The sequence below is a fragment of the Marmota marmota genome, unplaced genomic scaffold, assembly GCF_001458135.2.
Source record: "Marmota marmota marmota unplaced genomic scaffold, marMar, whole genome shotgun sequence".
NCBI lineage: Eukaryota > Metazoa > Chordata > Mammalia > Rodentia > Sciuridae > Marmota > Marmota marmota.
In genome coordinates, this window is record NW_025999977.1 from 45,644,284 (window position 1) to 45,664,874 (window position 20,591).

General features: G+C 53.9%; 1 protein-coding gene across 1 annotated transcript in view; it reads left to right on the top strand.

The window, feature by feature from the left end:
* Hs1bp3 (HCLS1 binding protein 3) overlaps positions 1 to 19,826 on the top strand; it is a 36,715-nt gene extending 16,889 nt beyond the window's left edge. The window contains exons 5-7 of the mRNA XM_015479942.2: positions 6,457 to 6,614; positions 8,091 to 8,226; positions 12,819 to 19,826. Coding sequence (XP_015335428.1) covers positions 6,457 to 6,614; positions 8,091 to 8,226; positions 12,819 to 13,080 — 556 coding nt within the window. The 3' untranslated portion in view covers positions 13,081 to 19,826. The remainder of the gene's footprint in view (positions 1 to 6,456; positions 6,615 to 8,090; positions 8,227 to 12,818) is intronic.
* The last annotated feature ends 765 nt before the right edge of the window (positions 19,827 to 20,591 follow it).

The following is a 20,591-nucleotide window of genomic DNA, read 5'->3' on the forward strand; positions in this document are numbered from 1 at the left end:
GACTCATGGGGACCACAGATGGAACAGTGGTTTCTGCCTTTTTTGCTTCAGTAGCAAAATCTATGGTTCAAGGAAAGCCTCCTACTGAAATCTCCTGATGTATAAAACAGACCAAAGTAGGATTGCTTCAGTTCAGACAGGAGTGGGGGCTGGATCTTTGGGCCTCAGCCCCACATTCAGAGGTGGCCCTAGACAGCTTCGCAGAAGCCAGGGCTCCTTAGAGCATGGTTTGTAAGCCACTGGGAAAACTGGGACCCAGGATGTGTGAACCCCAAGCCAGGTTAGAAGCAGACAGTCCTAAGTTCAAATCCCAGCTGGATGGAGGCACTGGGCAGGTGGCTGACCTTCTCAGAACTGCAGGTTCATCTTTATAAAGTTGGGCTGAAGTCCAAGCCAGGGGTTAAAGGATGGAAGGGAAGTTCTTTGTAAAATGGTATCACTACTCAGGTTCACTCTGAAGGGATCTGCGTGTGTGTTCACAACAGTACAGTGCAGGAGGCAGCTTTCTCATTTCCTATCAGCACTGTGTGACTCACCATGGCTTTGCCCACTGCCAGGTGCATCATACACCTGGAGGTGGCAGCCTTGCCAGGATCCTAGCCTCTGTGCCTGAGAGGAAGGGCCTTGCTGGCATTATTGGTGTTTTACTCCTTCGGGATGGGATCTTGGAATTCATGTCTGCCATCCTCCTGTCTGAGGCTCTACCCAAGTTGAAACATTCTTAGCATGGCAGAGTCGTTAAACCTGAGGTTCCCAACATCACACAGGAGCAGGCTGAGAGCAGGATGGGGGTCCCCTGACTGTGGGCCCAGGACTTTTTCCTTCATCCCTTACTGAGACCCCCATCTGTGCCAGGTACCGAGTTCTCAGCCCTCATCTGTTCACTCTGCACTTTGATGATGTGGGTGATTGGTATCCTGCACAGCAGGGCAGCCAGCTCCCTGCCCACATTATGTCACATTTGGGGTGCTGGGGGAGGGTTATCATCAGATAGAAATGAAGAGCCCCCCAAATGAGAGCCAGCACAGGGTATTTGCTCAATTTATGGTAGCCAGGGAGGAGTTGGCCACCATCACCTGCATTTACCAAAGACTCTTTAAGCTGGCAGGGGAGTGGCCAGCTTCACCATGGACACAAGAAGGCTTTGTGTGCCCTCACTGGGGGTTATTGACATAAGGAAGTAGAAGCAGGATATCCTACATCCTACCTGATCAATTAGGGGAGCATGTTTCGCTTTCTCTGGCTTGTCCTACTGAACTAGAAATGGAGGTGACAGTTAGGGACGTGGACGATTATTGGTCAAGACTTGACTCTTGCAGAAGCCGTGGTTTGGCATCCTGGGCTGGCTGCTGCAGGCTGTGAATCTGAGTTCTACTTTTACATGTGGCTTGGCCTTTGTCCCTTTGTAAACTCAATCTCTGTGGATGATTTGAGTGCTTGCCTTAGGGCAGAGGGTTGCAGAGCCCCCACAGCAGAAACACTCTGGTTTTCTGGTGGTGTATGATGGGTGAGGGACAGTGCTGGTCCTTATGCAGAGAAGGTGAAATGGTATCACCCACAACCCAAGAAGGGGGACTTGTTGCTGGGGCCCTGTACCCCAGAGTCGGGATTAGCCCTGGAGGGATCTGGAAAGTCAGACTTTAGTTATTGAAAGGATGACCCTGGGTACCATAGCAATGATAGTGTCCAGGGTGGCTCCCCACAGTGGATCCTTTTCCCTGTTATGGCCCAGGCCATAGTCTGCTGGGTGGAGAATGTAAGTGAACCTGGACATTATCAAGCAGAGACTGCGATCTGGGGCCTCTGGCCTAGCCCTCTGCTCACCTGCACATGAACTCCAAAGTGTTTCTGTGTCAGTTGCTCCCATTAACAAATGAAAAAGCACATTATGTGCCGGTCTGGGTCACACACAGGTTCTCCTGCAAGCCCTTCGGCTGCTTCTCCCACAGCAAAGGCCAGAAACCCCCAGGCCCCTCAGGATATGCCGACTCCCCTCAGCCCCTCCTCTCCCTGTGCACCTGCTGCCCAGCTGTTGGGCACTGCCACCCTGCCAGGCACTGCCCACCATGGCATTTGCACAGAGCTGTCCCCTGCCAGAGGCACAATGTTTTCACCTCTGCTCACCCTCCCATCCAGTCCTGAGAAAGCCCAGGGAGGTGTCCTGGCCATCAGGTGTGTGTGTGGGGGGGGGACGGGGAGATGCTCCCTGACACTGCTCTCCAGGGAGGCCTTGTGCTGGTGCCACAGCAGATAGCGCTGGGCTAGAATGAATTTCAGAAGCTCATTTCACCAGCACGATGAAGCCAAAAACAGAGTGTAAGATGAAAATATGAGAAGTTCTTTATTTTAAAGCAGAAAATTTGCATCATTGGAAAGGAGGTTGATTTGCCTGTTTGGTTAGGCATCATCCTGGCTTTGAAGGTAAGGGCCTTGTGGTGGGTCTGGCGGTGGAAGGGACTCGCCTCCTTCTGTTCGGACCCAGTTGCGCTGGCTTTGTCTGGAAGATCCTCTACCACTCCCTGGTACAGGGGCCTGGGCAGCTGGTACCCAGCACTGGTCCATCAAAGTAAGGAGGCTGAATCTGGAATGGCGCCACTGGCCCCCTGGGTAACCGGAGGGGAGGACATTCTTATGTGTCAATCACTATCACAGAAGTGCCTGAGCCACAGGGAGTAGGACGCTTCTTGGCCAGTCAGAGCTTTGGAGCTGTCAGCCACAGCAGCTGCTGCCCCTCACTCCTGGGTACTGCACTGCACGCCTGCCTGCAGGTTGCGGCCTGGGCTGTGCATCTGTCTGCCGTCAGGCACGCAGCAGGAAAGCTGGCGTCTGCGCGTGCAACACGCGGGTGCTTAGGCATTAGACCTGCCTGCCTCGTGTGCCTTGTACGCAGCCAGACTGTCTTTCCAGTGGTCCCTGTGACCTGGGAATGTTCACCAGGATGCCAGGAGCTTCCCTCCCATTCTCTGAAGACCTCTCTGTTTGATGCCTCTGGGCCCCATCCCTGGTGACAAGAATCTAATCTGTCGAGGAAGAGAAGAGGGCATCCTTTGTCACGTCAGTGAGGGATTTGTCGCCCGTCAGTGCCAGGTGGGCTGCCGGGTGGTGTTGCAGCACTGGGAGGTGCGTCTGCCAACAGCTAGGTGGACACTGATATAGGAGTGGAGGAGGAGGAGGAAGAGGAGGGGGGAAGATCACCAGGGAGTGAGAGAAGGAAGGGCTCAGAGACTGATGGAATTACCGACCCAGCCATCCGTCAGTGAGGGCAAGGCCCAGCAACTGCACAGACAGCTCCCTCTGCACAGGGCTCACGTTCACCATCCGCTCTGTGGTCATGTTTGGCCTCTGGAGCTCTCTGGCCTCGCCTGCCTCCCGCACTGCTCTGCAACCTGGGGCTGGTTGTTTTCTCTGAGGATCATGAGCAAAGGCTCCATGAAGAACCAGGCTTGCTGCCCTTCCCCTCGCTGTGCTGCAAACCTGAGGGGTTCCTTGTCACTTAGAGACCTGGGTTCCTGGTCATGCCCAAGTTGGGCTCCTGCAGACACAGGGTTTCTTGCAGTTGGCTCTGAGGTCACTGCCCACCTCTCTACCGCTTCCTCCAAGAACCCCTCCTCCCTCTGCTCTGGCTGTGACATACTGTATCCCCTGTTTGGTAGTGATCAGGGTATCTGTGCTCATCCCTGTGCCTCTGGGCACAGTGGCAAGTCTTATTCATGTCTGTCCACATCACCTAGCACAGGTGGCTGCATGAGGGAGGTGCTGCATGAGTGCTAGTCATAGGAGGCTCTCCAAGGGAAGGGGTAGGTTGCTGATGGGTAGGGTGACTGACGGGCTGGCGGGGAGACCCATTGGTTGACTAAGAGATCTTCAGGGGAGCAATGGAGTGGGGCGCCTTCCAAACATGAGTGCTAAGATGGATGCTGGGAACTCATCTCTCCTCACTTGCTTTCCCCTCATCCCTGGGGAATAAGCAGAAACAAGTTTGAATTAGAGATGTGCTGTCTGCCTGCCTGTTTTCCTCTCCTCCTTCCTTGCATCCATCAACTGTCCAACCACCCAGATAGTAGCTGCCTCCTCCTCCCTCCCTTCTTTCTTCCCTTCCACCTATCCACCCTTCCATCTAGTATTCATTAAGCATCTCTCTGGACCAGGCCCACTGCTACATCCCCAGAGCCAATCAGAACCATGAGGCTTTTAGGCTCCAAAGCTTCATGTTTCCTGATACCCTTTGTCTCCCCTTGGTGGGGTCTGAAGTATTGGGGGACAGGAAGCCCAATGGGTGGGGTGGGGCAGAGTGCCTGACTGAGCAGCCCCCCACGCCGTTTGTTTGCCTTATCTTAGTTAACAAAAGTTCACAAACGTCTCTAGGGAGAAAGACGCAGGTGTGAACAGTTTGAGAGGGAAACCCCCTAGAAGGAAAGTCCGTCTCATTCATGCTGACAGGCGCGCGCGCGCGCGCACACACACACACACACACACACACACACACACACACACCCCTGAGCTTTCTCCTACTGCTGGTTGATGGAAACTACTGTTCCTGCCCCATGGGGCCATTAGCTGCATAGGATGCAGGTTTGATCCCAGGAAGCAGGGAAGGGGCCATGGGGAACATGGAACATGAAGCTGCTGCTGCTGCAGCCACAGCGCAGCCTCAGGCTGCACTTCTGGAACTGCCTGACCAGGTGCAGGTGTGCTGGGCTGGGGGTTTCACTGCTGCAGTCCCTACCAGATCCAGGGACAGAGACCAAGCAAAGGATGGTTGCAATGAGTGATCAAGGGACAGAGGTGACAGGGCAGAGCCATTTCATTCCACAGGAAATTTGAACCCGATTTCCAGATTCCACCTGGGATTTCTGCCCACAGAGTCTTGGCTGGGATGGGACCATCTCCCTTGAGTCCCTGGCCCCTATTGGTACCCACTTTGAGGGGTCATGAGACTGCGCTGACTGTGCCTGATGGGTGAGAATGAAGGGCAGCTGAGCCCTCCTGCTGCATGTTTTAAGAGGAGCCAAAGCACAAGTTTCTGGAAAGTACTTGCTGTTGGGATGGAGAGTCCCTCACCCCACCCCCAGTGCCAGCCCCACAGGGCCTCGGGATGGCGCAGAGTGGAGGCATGCCCCAGTGGCCTGTATACTGGATGAGAAAGTCAGGGACTAGGATGGGGTTTTCTGAAACAGACCCTGGGCTGAGTCCCTGCACTCCATCACTATCTAACCGACCGTGGGAATGGTCACCTCGGTGCCTGGCCACTGTAGCATTCTGTTATTTTTGTCTGCCACTGTTTAGTCTGCATCACTGTTTAGGGCAGTGCCAGCCTCTCTGCACAGTTTTGCCACATAGTGTTGCCAACCTGAGCTCAGAGGGTGACCTCAGTCCAGTGGGACTGCCCGCCAGGCAGATAGCCGCATACGATTTCAGTTTCCAGTAAAAAGTGCATTCTCGTTTGCGAAATCTTAAAATGGCTTATGTTGGGCAGCAGCCGAAGGGCTTGGGTCAACATTAAAATGGAACCAAGTTTGTTTATTTACTGTTAGTGTCACTTAGGGTGACGTGCATAAGTTGTAAGCATGCAGCACATGAATGTCTGCCCATCCCTCTTACCAAGAAATAAACCACTACCATGTCCCAGAAAATCCTGGGCCTCTCCTGCCACAAGCTGGCCTAGAGGGACCTTCTCAGCCAGTCAGTAACCAGGCTTAATCAGACCTGAGTGGGGCAGAGCCACGTGGGACCCTGAGTCCCAGATGCTTCCTGAAGAAGACTGTCCAGTGGGACCACAGCATTCATTAGAATAGTGGCTGGTACCCCATTTATGGAGGCGGGGGGTACAAAGGCTTTCTAAGGGTGCTTTTTGCTCTCCCAGGTCCCTATCTCATACTATGTTTACCCATCTCCAGGTGGCTATAGAGGATGACTCTCTAGGCCTGTCCCCAAGTGGTGCCTCCACCTCAGAAACAAAAGCGTGTTCTCTGACCTGTGAGCAGGCAGCAGCCTGAGGCCCAAGTGGGCCTTCAGAGTTGGGAGCTATCTGACCATCAGGATCTACTTGAGATGGCCACTTGGTTTCTCCCTGCCGTCCCCAACACCAAACACAGAGTGTGGCTGCTTCAGTAGCAGGAGCCTCACCACTTGTTGTCCAATCATGGTAAAGCAAACCTGCCTCCTCCCAGCTCCCTCTGCCTGCCTACTTCTCCCTCCTGGGGAAGGAGGACCTGTCTGTTGACTTAAGGGCCACTTCAGTTGCTCTGCCTGCCAGGATTGCTCGACGTGGCTGCTTTGGCATTCCCATGGTTTCCTTTTGGCCTGGTCTTTTCTGGCCTCAGCTTCCAGCAAGCCCAGTGCCTGGTGTGTCTCAGTGTGTCTCAGACTGTGGGCCCAGTGCCTAGGTGCAACTAGGAGGCCACTGGGGCTCTCACAAGTTAGTCCTTACCTTGTGTATTGTCTGCAATTCTCCAGCTCCAAGAAGTCCAAGAAAGGCCCCCAGGTGACGGTGAAGCCCAAGCCCTCACCCCGGCTCACCATCTTTGACGAGGAGGTGGACCCTGATGAGGAACTCTTTGGCCCAAGCAGGAAACTGTCCCCTCGGAGCCCCTTGAAGAACACACCCCAGGACTGTAAGTAAAACCCTAGCATGAGTTCCCTTTGCTCTCGGTATCTGCTTGATGGCTGACCTCTATCCCAAATATCCTTTGTGAGTGGGATGTAAGTCTCTCTTTTATCCTGTTCCAACGGAATACAGGATCAGCTCATGGAGATTTTCTGCTTGAGAAATCCACCCTCATACCTGGTGTCCCTACAATCCAGAACACTCTTGGGCTGTACATTATTCTAAACATTCTACAGAGGAAGAGGTTTCTTTGTTGCTTGGAGAAAAAGTGCCTTCATTGTCTCTGCAGACAGATGTGGGCACTGGGCCTCTAGGCACCCTTAGGATGGATGGTGGTTGCTGGCCCACCTTGGACGTGTGTGCGACGCTGTATGATTTTATTTTATTTTTTTATTTTTTATTTTTGAGAGAGAGAGAGAGAGAGAGAGAGAAATTTTTTTAATATTTATTTTTTAGTTCTCAGCGGACACAACATCTTTGTTTGTATGTGGTGCTGAGGATCGAACCCAGGCCGCACGCATGCCAGGCGAGCGCGCTACCGCTTGAGCCACATCCCCAGCCCATGATTTTAATTTTAACATTTTGTGTCACCTGCATAGACCCCACTGGAAGGGTCGATGCAGAGCTGGCAGCCTAGGGACTTTGCCTGTCCCTGTCTGACCTTTCCTTCTGATTCCCCAAATTCTCCTCCAGGGGGAGGGAGTGGATGTCACCCATTGATTCAGACAGTACTTGGTGAGCACCCACTGATGTCCAAACCCCAAACACACTGAGGAATAAGACCGGTCCCCGCATTCTCAGGGTCCCACAGGGAGACAGGACATTACCTGACTATTGCAGAGTAGCATGAGCCTGTACCAGGGCTGAGCAGAAACACTGGTTCCCATGGAACAGCAGGCAAGACTTCCTGGGTGGCAGTGTAACCAGCCTGGCCTGTAGCCGGGCTGGGTCGTGAATGTTGGCTGGAGTTAGCCAGACTGCCAAGGAAAGGCATTCCAAGTAGAAGCCACGGTTGACACTCCCAAAGGGCAGCTGAGAGCAGCCCAGACGGGGAGGCAGGCTTCCTGTAGACAGGGACTTCAGCAGGACAGTGACTTTCAGGGACCCCATGGCAGCAAGCACCCCTGGCTGGCAGTGCCACTCAGTCCTAGCTCATTGGAAGACACTGTGACTTTGGGGTGAGCTGAGGGGTCTAGCTGTATTGGACCTGGGACCGTGACTGGTGAGTCAAGAGGAAGTTTCACCTAGAGCAGCGGGAAGCCAGTCAGGACTAGAAACTGGAGTGGGGCAGAGACAGATGGGTGTCCTAGGCCCACAGGGGCTGCTGTCCTCACCCTTTTGCATGCACCTGCTCCCTTTTCTCTAGTTTCCTTTGTCACTCACCTGGGTGGCTAGGAGGCTGGAGCAGTGTCTCTGCTCTGTCCCCAGCAGCTAAAGATGAGCCAGAGCTGCTCTGACCACTCTGCTGCTGCCTTCCCCACAGCCCTGAAGCTGTTTGATGACCCTGACCTTGGTGGGGCCGTCCCCCTGGGTGACCCCTTACTGCTGCCAGCCGCCTGTGAAAATGGAGGGCCCACATCAGGCCGGGGCCTCAGATCTGCATCTGAAGAGCTGTTCAGGTACCATTGTCCCAGGGGGTTTTCTCAGCTCTGAGCCAGCGACCCCTCCCAGGATGGGAAAGTTCACCAGCCTTGGCCTCCAAGGGGAGGGATCCTGGCCTACTCAAGGCCTTCGGCTGGGAATAACCAAGAGGCAGGGATGGGATTTGCATCCAGGGCAGCTCAGCTGGTGAGGGAACTTCAGTGTTCAGCCAGTCAGTTTCCTTTCTCACATACATTCCATTATGTGTAAAGAATGATAATTAAATTACATAACTCAAGAGCAAGTGTAACTGGCATAGATGTGTTTGGGAACAAATAAAATTGATAATTCATAGCATGTGTCTCTCCCAGAGGGAGAAGAGCTCAGATGTACCTACAATGGCCCATCCCCTGGGAGGGTCCCATCAGAGGGATGATGGCTGCTGTTTCCTGAGCACTTGTTGTGTGTCCGGCAGTGTAGGAGACTCTACAACTTATTTAATCTTCACAACAGCCCCCAAAGCAGCTACTGTTCTTTGCATTTTACACAAAATCAAGCATGGGAGAGGTCACTTGTCTGAAGCTGCAGCTTCTCCTGCCTCTGTCCTGGCCTGCACTCCATCTGGAACTCTGAGCACTTGGAGGCTGGGTGCTCACCTCCCTGCAGGAGCTGTGAGTTCTCCCTGGGCCTCTGCAACCATGTTCTCAGCATGCTCAGACTTGAGCGAGTGTCCTCATCTGCACCCCAGAATATAGGGTGTGCTTGGCCATTTACAGGAAGCTGAGATGCCTCTTTCTAGGAACAGTTTATGTGGCACCGAGGCATGTAGTCCCAGGAGGCTGTCATCTGCACCCCTTGTTAGGAGCCCCAGGCTATTAGATAGCCCTGTAAGTGCCCACCAAGCCTGAGTCACTGCGATGGCTTCTGTGTTTACATTTCCCCAAGGCCCCTGACATCTGTTCACTTTCATCCTGTGTCCTCGCTTCTAACATTCCAGCAGGGTGAAAGGAACCAGGATAACTGTTATTTCATCAGGGAGGAAACTGAGGCAGCAGGAAAGCCAATACTGGATCATCCTAGGGAGCAGCAGGGCCAGGCTGAGTATATCCTAGAGGGGCAGTTCTTATGGGACCTCTCCAGTGTATTTATTCTAAATCCATTATTAGCCAGGTATGGTGGCACATACCTGTAATCCCAGTAGCTCGGGAGGCTGAGACAGGAGGATTATGAATTCAAAGCTAACCTTAGCAAAAAGTGAGGTGCTAAGCAACTCAGCAAGACCCTGTCTCTAAATAAAATACAAAATGGGGCTGGGGATGTGGCTCAGTGGTTGAGTGCCCCTGAGTTTAATCCCCTGTACCTAAATAAATAATAAATAAATCCATATTTACCAGTCTAATTTTGGCAAAGCATGGTAGAGTGGAGTGTTATTAGGCTACCTTCAGAGGGTTCTGTGGCCACGTGATTTGGGGAAATGTCAATGCTAGGCAGGACTCCTGCAGGCCTGTCATCTGGGCAGACATGTCATGTTTCTCATTGGTCCCTGGAACCCTTCCTTCATGTCTCTTAGCAGCCTGCAGAGCACCTTGGGAATCCCTGCTCACAGCATGTGAGCCCTGCATCCTCCCTTCACTCTAACAACATCTGGTAATGAAGAATTCGCTTCTTGAGAGCAAGAGCCATATTTCATTCTTCTTGTGTCTGCTGTGTTCCTACTCAGGAGTAATTAGACTTTCTTATAGAACAAAGCTCTCCAGCAGCCATTCCCTCCCCACTTCATCCCTTCTTTGATGCTCTTACCCCTCCATTCATTTCGTCAGCAGCCTGAGCTTCAGCCATCCCCAGGCAGCACAGGGTGGGACACGAGCAGGGTTTGGCACTGAGGAGCCTATGTTCCTCCGGTTCTGCAGACACATCAGGGCTGGCCTCTGGTTTTGATCTTTAGCCAAGTTCTGTCCTCTACAGGGACTTTAGGACTTCCTCACCCCACACTAGAAGACCCCACCAAAGCTGGGTCTCGAAGAGAGTGGGACTGAACCTCGTGTTAGTGAGACCTGTTCCTAAGTGTGTCTCGGGGAGCCCCCATGGAAATAGGGTGCTTGGAAAGAGGGAGCCTAAGCAGCCACTTGTATCCCAAGAATGACTACAGTACCTTTGTATGGCCTCCCACCCACAGCCTCCCACCGCATAGCAAATCCAGCTTCAGACTAGTTCTATAGCAGCTGCTTCGCCTGAAATGTGACACGGGCTTTTAACTGCTGCTTCGTTTTCCTAAAGACCCCTGTTTTAAGATAATTCAGTCACTCTCAGCTTTCCCTGGTTACCCTTGGCCTCCACTGGAGAATGTAAAGGAACCAGTGGCTGATGCTGGGGAGCCGAGGAGGTGCTTTGGCTTGGAGGGAGCTGGGGCACAACTGAGCTAAACTTCCAGAAGCAGCCAGACAGTGACACCTCCCAAAATCTCCCTGAACCCTGTGCAGCTGCTCTCTATAGAGAGGCATTAGTGGGTCCATCTGGGTTTGGACCAGAAGGATACTTTTTGTTCATCTGGAGCAAGCTCAGAATTACCTCCCAGGGGTCTCTGCCCATTGCAGGAGTTCTCCCCCAGAAGCTCTGTGGATGGCAGGTTCCTGGCCGGCAGCCCCTCTGGGGATGCTGTGCCAGCCACCTCCACCCTCACACAGGCTCTGCCAGGCCATGCAGAGCCAGAGAGTTCTGATCAAGGCACCTCTGCTCTGTTCTGCCCCTACCCAACCCAGCCGGTGTCTGAGCAGATGATACTCTTGGTTCTGCGGTTGGGATATGCTGCTCAGGGCAAGAAACCTCCGCTGTCGTCCTGCTTGGCTCCTCTGCCAGTTCGTTCCCACCTCCAGACCTTTGCTCTCTGCTACGCCCTTCTCCAGGATTCCCCTCCCTAACTCCCCTCATGCTGGGCCTGCCCTGCTCCCTTTCCTGGGAAGCTTTCCTCACCTGCTCTGGCCATGCGCTTCCCAGCCTTCAGTGACATCAGGATGTTTGCAATTGGTGAATCCTGTTGGACTGGCTTTCAGGGTGCCCTGGGGAAGGAACCTAGGCATTGCTCCTTTGTGCTTTGTGCTTGCTCTCTTCAGTGCCCAGTGAATGTCGACTGGCACCTGCAGTATTTTTTAGATTTATAAAGCACTTTCCATCTGGATTTTGTTTGATCCTTACACAAATCCTGGCAAGGCTGGCAGAGTGAGAGCATTCCTACTTTACAGATGGGGCCACCAAAGACCAGGAAGGTGGAGTGGCCTGAGGCTACCAGCCAAAGGAGCCACAGGACAAAGAATAGCAGCCGCTGCAGAGCCAGCACCTCTGTGCATAGTGCTGGCAACCCTGCCGGGCGGTGCTGCTGATCCAGTTTTATAGATAGAGAACCAAAGCTTGGAGAGGCCAGTTGCACCTGCTCCCCAGGTCCTTTTTCTTCCGTGCCTATGTCCCCCTCACCCAAGCCAACATGGCCGAGGATGCCTATGGAGATAACTGTCGGGCACAGGAGCAGCTTCTTTCTGGGACTGGAGAAGGGGCTTCCATGTAGAGGTGCCCCAGGAAGGTGAATGCCCCCAAGAGAGCCAGCCACATGTGGGCCAAGTATTCTCTGTCCTCAGGATAGCTGTGCAGACCAAGGCAGGGCCCTGTACTTCTCTGCACCTACGTTTTCATGTCTATAAAATAAGGCCAATATCTGCCACCAGACACTGTTTTGACATTATTAAACAATTGAATACATGTGGAATTGCCTGGCCATAACAGGCACCCAGCATGGTGCTGGGTGGGTGGCAGGTCGAGTGAGTCCTCCAGTGTATATCTGGCCTCTGGGAATCGAGTTCCTTTCCCAAGAGCCAGCAGCAGGAGCCTGCACCAGGCCCAGAGCAGAGGTGGGCAATGGCCTTTTTCCCTGCCATTCATACCTAGAGATGGTCCTCCATGACTGTCACTTTACCGTGGACAGTCAGAGGTGTGAGCCATGAGTGAGTCTTGGTGGGCCCTCACTGGGCCTGTTCAGCACCTGTGTGGCCCACAGAGAGAGGCAGGCAGACCCCACATCACCACAACTTCAGGCCCCTCAGTTACTCTTTCTCTGGGTGAACTTGGTTTGGCTGCATGCTGGTCTCTAAGGTCTTGTTTGATCCTTACACAAATCCGGGTGAGGATACACATCCTCTTAGCTGGGCCTTCAGCCCCCTGGGTTCCAGCTTCCCCTCTACAAGGTGGACACATGGGTGCACCTCCCTGGAGTGGTGTTTTGAGGACAAAAGGGATAATGTGTCTGAAGTGCTTGTCCCAGAGCAGGGCTTGCCAGTGGACGGTTATTTCTAAAGGACTGGAGGGAAAGTCCCCTGAATAGGCCAGCAGGCTTAGAGAGAGGTCACCTGAAGAGCATTCTCAGGAGTGTCTGGGGGACTGGCTCTGCTCCCTGTGCCATGGGGTGGAGGGAAGAGCACTGCCCTTTGGCTTCTCCCTGGGGTTGGGTGGGATGGGGAGCCAGGCCTGTCATGGGCTGGTCTGGGCAGCTGCCCAGTGCCCTTGTGTGGAGAGGTGCTGCCTGGGGGTCTTGGCGCCTTCACAGGGGGTCGTTATGCTCAGGGCTGCTCCTTTGGTTCCCTAGAGTTGAAGAGGACTTGGACCAGATTCTGAAGCTGGGGGCTGAGCCCAAACCCAAGCCCCAGCTTAAGCCCAAGCCACCAGTGGCAGCAAAACCGGCACTGCCCAGCAAGCCACCTATGCCCCTCAGAGCAGGTGCAACTGAGAGCATGGCGGGGCAGCAGAAGCAGCAGCAGCAGCAGATCCAAGCCATGGATGAGATGGACATCTTGCAGTACATTCGGGACCATGACACACCTTCCCAGACCTCTCCCAGCCTCTTCTGACCCCACTCCATGCTGCCTGGCCCTGCACACCCTCTGTGGAGGCGTATGTGTGTGGAGCCAGGACACCCTTGGGACAGGTGCAAGCCTGGGCCCCAGGAGCACATAATTCTTTTTTCTCCTGGGCTGTGGGCTTGATGTGGAATCCCTGCAGAATACAGGCTGGAAGTGACCATGGGAATTGAATCCCACAGTGTCCGTCTAGCTGGGTGTGGAGGGGAGACTAAACATGGAGCTGCTTGGCTCACCAAGGACAAGGTGAGAGGTGAGGGGACCCCGGGAGGTGTTCCATGGGACAGGGAAACCTCCTACCCACCTGTGCCCACTGGCTCTGCCAGCCCAGCCTCAAAAGGAAGACCTGGCCTGACTGGGCCCAGGCTGAGATGAGGGAGCACCCATGCCAGGCCACCCAAGAGTCTCTGCTTAGCATGCCAGGGCCTGGAGAGGGACACTGAGCAGAAGAGCCCTGCTGTCCAGAGTGCCCTGATGAGTCTCTCATGAGCCTCATAGTTACCAGCCCTAAGGGGAGCAGCTGGGCCCAGCCTGCTTCTCTGGGATATAGAAGACTGCTGGATCCCAAGTTTTCCTTCTACTTCCTTTCCCAGGAAGGGTCTAGCCAGCAGTGACCTCCTTGGGCCTCTGGGCACAGAGCCAGCACCCCCTAGACCTCTGCATGATCTTGGGACTTGAGTTGGCTTTCTTCCCAGTGCCGTCTCCTGCTCTCCAAGGAACATGATGCTCTCAGGCTTCTGCTCCAAGGCCTTGCCTATCCTCAGGATCTGGACTTGTTCAGTGGCCTTTCACCAGTAGAATCACCAACCTAGGGAGGAGCCTTGTTCCAGGGCAGGCCAGTGCCTCAGAGTTCTCCCAGCCCCGCAGAACCCACAGTGGGGCACACAGTGCTGGGTAAGATGCAGCACCCAGGAGACTCAGCGAATGTTGCTTCATGGAGCAAATAATATTAGATTGTCTTTCTTGGATGTATATTCTCCATATTCAGAGCTAGTTTTTAATGAAACAAAATAGTTTTTAACAAAATGCAACCACTGTTGTTTCTTGGTGCTGTCCTGCCTGGCAGAGGCATTGGAAGGGGTCAGGACCTAGGCCTGTGACCCTTTCCTGATCAGGCCCAAGAGCCAGCCCAGGGGAAGCCCCAGGTGACGTGGGCCAGTTGTTTGCCACTGTGTGACCAGTATCCACAGCTTCTGCCCTGTGCAGGAACCGCAGGGCTGGGTTGGGAGCCCTGGGCCTGGTCTGTCATCTGTCTTACCACAGCCCTCATCAGCTGCCTGCCCTTGAGCAGGTCAACACCCAGTGAGAAGATGTAGGTGGTACTGGGCAGAGTTCTGCCTTGCCTGGTCAGAGGGGCATCTCTCCTCAGGGACTGGGAGCTGGCTGTAGAACAGCTTCCACCCTGGCATTCAAACCCTCCACCCTTCACCTGTTCGTGCCCAGCCCTGCACCCCACAGTCTCTGCTGGCTGTGAAGGAAGGCCTCTGAGGACCTGAGACCATGTAGCCAGGTCTTCCTCTGAGAGTCTGCCCAGTCAGTACTGGCCCCAGCCCTCCTTTGGGCTCTTCGCAACCCCTGCCCTCTCCTCTGCATCCTGGCTATCAACTCCTTATCCTTCCCCACCTCCCCGCCCCCCTTTTCTGGGTGACTAGTAATGTAGGAGCAGAGGATGTAGCTGGCAAAGTGGCCATTGGACCAGTCCCCTGGCTTGGGCCTCTGACAGAATCTGGCCAGACACTTTAGTGTGGGTTTGCCCACTGCACGCCCTGCCTCCTCGGTGGCCTGGAATTTTCTAGATATCTTCTACAGAGGTCTGTGTCCCTGAGACATGGCTGTTCCAGCTGTGGCTTGTTCTCACCATACATCTAAGACCTAAAGCCAGTGGGTGACACCCAGTCATCCAGTAAAGTCTGTGTGCGTGCCTCATTCTGGAATGTGCCAGTGATGTCCTTTTCCATCCCTGGACTGATGGGAGGTGGCGGGGGGTGTCAGGGTGCAGGAGATGCATGTAGGGGGTTACTCATAGCAAGAGACAACCAGACGAGCTTCCCTCGTGGGACCCCACATCTTCTGTTGCTCTGCCTCATCCTCCCAGCTGCCTCTTATTAAGGTAGGGCAAAAGGAAGAGGAAGATTCTGTTCTTTCCCATTGTGTAAACTGAGGCAAAGGACCCAGAGGCGCAAGCCCAGTGAGGACATTAGGCCAGTAACTGATCATCCAAGACCTGTGTAGAAAGAGGAGCCCTTCCTTCTCCAGGCCTCACCTCCCACCCCCACACTGCAGAGCTCTAAGCTGGGACCATCTAATGTCACACAGCCCTCCTGGCCTCTGCTCTCCTGCTAGAGCTCAGGTTCTAGGCTGCTGCTTCATCCCTGAGACCCAGAGGTTCAACAGCAGATGCTGCAGGGTGACACCCACTGGATACCGGAGAACAGGTTCCCGGGGAGCCAGGGACTCCACACACAGGACAGTCTGTGGGCTGACATCGCCGCCTCCCTCCCCCCACACCTTGAGCTTGGCTCTTGCAGCCGAGATTGAGTTGGGAGTCTGGGTTCCCACAGACCATCAGGCCATTCTGAGGAGGACTGCTCAGCCCCAGAGCATGCAGCTGAATTCACCGTGGAAGAGAAACTGAGAGGCTGAACTGGGGACAGTGTCATTTGTTTACTTGGAAGGCCATTGCAAGCCCGTGTACAGGATGTGCCATCTGTGGCTGGGCCTGCTGCTCCCTTTCCCCTGCATTGTTTCTCTCAGGAAGCCATGAGTTCAGGCCAGTTCTGGAAAGTCCCAGTCTTCAGGCTGGACCTAGCCAGGCCAGTGTCCTGGGCTCTGCTGGAGATGCCCACCCATTAAGCTCCAATCTCATGACCATGTCGATTTGATGTGACCAGACCTCAGCTCACCCATTGTACCCCGAGGGCTGTCCTACCGCTGGAGCCCTCATGCCAGGTGAGGCAAGATAGCCACGTCACTCTTGGGGACCCTGTTCCTCCATGCCCAGCTGACAGCTGAGTTTTGTGGACTTAACTGGCATGGAAGGTCATGGTCAGTTCTCTAGCTCACCAGCTACCCAGCCGAACACATCCTGAGAAAGAGGGCCACAGAGCTACCAATATGTCCCTGAATAGTGGCTTTGGCTGGACAGCAGTCACTTTCCCGTGCTGTGGGGGTGTGTGTGTGTAGACTGCTGGCCACCCAGAGCAGGCACAGTTAAGGCACAGACCCCTTTAAATGGTCCTGTTCACTGCAAACTCCCCGGGTTCAAACCATCCTCTGCTTTGTGCCGTTGTGGCTAGGGGAAGCTGCCCAAGGGGCACATGAGTGGTCATAAGTGGCTGTTGGTTCTCCTGGAGCCCACAGCATCCTGGTGAAGCAGCAGTCAGGCTGAGTCACCATGGAGCTATCTGGGTTCCAGCCCAGCTGGGCTCTGTGAAGTCCCCTCACTCCCCAGTGCCAAGCAAGGACCTTTACCCAGACTTATGTGAATGTAAAATCCCATCCGTGCCTAAAAAATGTTTTAGTGGCTGGTCCCTCCTCACAGAGGGACCCTCTGCCCAGGACAAGCTGGCTGCAGGGTGGGTGACCAGAAACAGGTCAGCTTTAGCTCAACCTCCAGCCGGGTGCCCCTGATCTCTATGCTGGATGTTGTGCTATGACATGGTGAAAACAGAGTGTGCAGACCTCCACCTGCCCAGTGTGCTGGCCTCTGGCTCCTGTTGTCCATGCTCTGGCCACTGGTGAGAACTGAGATCATTCTCAGGATAAAGCTGCAGCTTCTGGCTTGGGGATTATGGGCTCGGCATGAGGCTTGGTAAGCGGACTCTAAAGGCAATTTAGAGGCCTGATGCATCTCTGCCGACTCAGCAAAGAGAATGGCCTGTGAACAGATTGTTAATAAAGCTGGGGTAACTCTCTCCAGCCTTGCTGGCCAGTTGTGTTATGGTTCCTCATTCTCAAACCGTATTCAGTGGGCATCAACTGTGTGCAGGAACTGTGTCCATCAAGCAGGGAATCAGGAAGGAAGAGGCCTAGGAAGGCAGAGAAAAGCATGACAGCCCTCCTGGTCAAGAAGCACCATGTTGCCAGGTGTGGTGGTGCATATCTGTAATCCCAGTGACTCAGGAAACTAAGGCAGGAGGATCACAAGTTCAAAGCCAGCCTCAGCAAATTAGTGAAGTCCTGAGGTCCCAAGCAACTTAGCAAGACTCTGTCTTAAAATAAAACATAAAAAGGGCTAGGGGTGTGGCTCAGTAGGTAAATGCCCCTGGGTTCAATCCCTGGTACAAAAAAAAAAAAACAAAAAGTGCCTCATCATGGTGGCAGTCACAGTTGGTGTGCATATCAGCTGCTGGGAGAAGAAGGATGAGGGTACAAACCATACCGCACAAGCAGGGTGGGGGTGGTGAGGGGCCTGGCAGCTGCAGCTGTGGCCAAAGAGGGACTAGGCCTGTGCAGACAGCTGGCACTGCCGTGGAGCTGCTGTCTGCAGTGCCTGTTCCTGGTGTGGCAGAGGACACAGAGACAGAAGCTCCACCGTTACAGCTGGTCCTGCCAGGAGCCATGCAGAGCTCTTGTCTCAGTCCTGTTCTTCAGGCCTCCTGCCCGGAGACAAGTAAAAGAGGCACCTTGTCCTCCATGCACCCTCTCTGCCCCCGTTCTTCCCTCTTTGCTGCCTGCAGCAGGTATGGTTTGTTGTAGCAGCCTGAGCCCAGCTTTTGGTCCCTGCACCAGTGTCCAAGGGCTGCCATAACAGAGTGGCTGTAAACAACAGAAATGTTCTTTCACAGTTGTGGAGTTTAGACCTCTCAGATCAAGGTGTTCTCAGGGCCACGGTCTCCAGAGTGTCTTTCTGGCTTCTGGTGGCTGCTGGCAACCCTTGCATTCCTTGGCTTATAGCTACATCACTCCAGTCTCTACCTCCATCTTTGTGTGACAGACTCCCTGTGTGTCTCTGTCTTCACACAGAGCTCTCCATGGCCTCTGTGTCCAAATTCCCCTCATTGGATCAGGACCCGTCCTAATCCAGAGCTTTCTACCTTATTCACATCTGAGAGACCTGTTTCCGTACAAGACCTTCACAGGTTCCAGGTGGACATTCACCTCCTGCCCTGAGTGCTTGGCATTAAGGCAAGGAAGGCAGCTGCCCCTTCTATCCTGCAAAGCCATGGCCTCCATGCTGGTGCCTGTAGGAAGCCCCTTGTCCTGGCCCTGTTCTTCAGACCTCCCGCCCCCTGGGGCATCAGTGACTCACTTGGGGCTGTCATGCTAACAGTGGGCAGCAGTGTTCCTCCCTTTCTGGAGGGCAACACAGCTCAGGGAGGGTCTTCCCTGGCAGGTAGCATCTGCCACCCAGAGACTTGGTCTCACGTGGCCTGATGGCTGTTCCAGGCAGCTGGCTCCTGGGGCTTCCCCTCTGCATCTCCTCATCTCTCACCGCCCTCCAAGGAGATCAGAGAAGTTTCTTGAGGCAGGAACCCAGAGCTTCCAGCGCCTGAGGGCCTCGGACAACTCCTATGCCCCGCATGCTCAGCTGGTTTCCTGCCTCTGGAGAGCAGACCCTTGACATCTCCACTGTGCACTTCTGTTTTTCTTTTGCCTTAATGGCACTTTGTGGACTTCCCCTGAATTCTCTGGTCCCAGAGGGCAGTTTTGTAGGTCAGAAAGTAGACAGTAGATTCCTTGTCCACCTGTTTCTCAGACATCCATGAGCAGAATCTGAGTTTGATGCACTGCCCCACCCCGCCCCATGACAGCCGTGCTACACTCCCCAGGCTGGTTCTAGGACTCTCACGAGGTCCCCTCTGAATTTGAATCTGTACCTCCCAGGCTGCAAAGCTCCTGAGTGTGGGAATAGAAAACGCTGCAGCACCTTGGAAAGAAGTCGGGCAGTTTATCATAAAAGCCGGATAAAAATTTATCATACAACCCAGCAACTCCCCTCGTAGGCATGTGCCCAGAAAGAAAGGGAAGTATGTGCCCACACGAGGCTTGTACAGAGATGTTCACACGGCAGCATTACCTACCACGCCCCAAAGTGGAAATAATGGAAAAGGTCCGTCAGCAGGGGAATGGGGACACCATGCAGTCTGTCCATACAGCGTAATGTCATTTGGCCATTAAAAAGGACTGAAGAGGTGACACCTCCTACAGCGTGAATGAGCAGCAAAGCATCATGCTAAATAAATAAGCCGGACTCGGAGACCACTTATTGTTTCCACGTCCACGAATGTCCATGGCAAATCTCAAGGCAGAACATAGATTAGTGGATGCCTCAGACTGAGGGTCAGGACCAACAGTGATTGCAGATGGCCACAGAGGATCTTTCCTGGAGCGATGGAAATGTTCTCAAATTGGATAGTTGTGAGAGTTAAACAATTCTGTAAGTTTACTGACATGATTTAATTGTACACTTAAAAAAGTTAATCTTACGGTATATAAATTATACCTCAATAAAACCATTAGAAAAAAAATAGTGACTAGAAAAGAAACAACCAAACAAATTCATGGGCAGTAGAATGCAGTGGCTAAAAGTGTGAGTCAACTCTTGTCTCTCTGGCCTCCTAGCAGTGTGACCCTGGGCCAGTTCCTTAACCTCTCTGTGCCTTGGTATTCCTGTAAAATGGGAATGATGATTGTATTTGCCTATTAGGCAAGCTAATATTTGGAAAGTTCTTTGATCAGTACCTGGTGCATTGTGTACATTACATGTGAATAATTAAAATAATGTTTAGTTGTCACTCCGTTGTCTGTGGTGCCTGAGAAATTCTGGAGGGAGGGCCGGACTTTGGGGTGGGGAGGGAAACCAATGGGGGTTGCCATGGAGGGCGGATGTAGGTGAGAGGAGGGTCACCCCCCATGAGAGGTCATTTTCTGCCAGTCACTCAGTTTCTCTGAGTCCATCTGCCAGGGAGGGTAACAGGCCCTGCTTCTGCTGCCTCATGGTGGGGTGGGGACATGGGAGATGGCACATGCCAAAAAACCATTTGAGACCCACAAGAGGCCCAGCATGAGGAGCCTGGAGCCCGGGGGGCCTGAGAAGTGAAGAGGGGCCAGATCTGGGTGGGCCCTGGAGGGCCGGGAGGAGGCAGCTGGAACGTGCTGGAAGCCGCCATTGTGGTGAGGGTCCCTGGTAAGTCAGCAGCGGGCTGTGGCGCAGGCGCTCCCCCAGTACACCCCACACTGCAGTTTTCCCTGCACCATGGAGATGCGGAAATAAACACACTGCCCTCCCTCTCAGGGCCCCTGACCTTTTGTTCAGAGCAACTGGCCAGGCGGGGAGGGAGGCGGGGAGGGAGGCGGCTGGCTGAGAAGGCAGGAGCTGCCCCTTCTGTGGAGCTCCCCATCCACTCCTCACTCTCTGTGGGCCCGAGTGAGCCCTCACCCCTTCCTCCCAGGAGAACCGCCCACAAAGACTTACGCACAATGTCCACAGCAATTCCCTCTGTCCAGAGGAAGCCACCCGAACAGCCTTTAGTGGGTCAGCAGACAGACCGAGTCTCCAT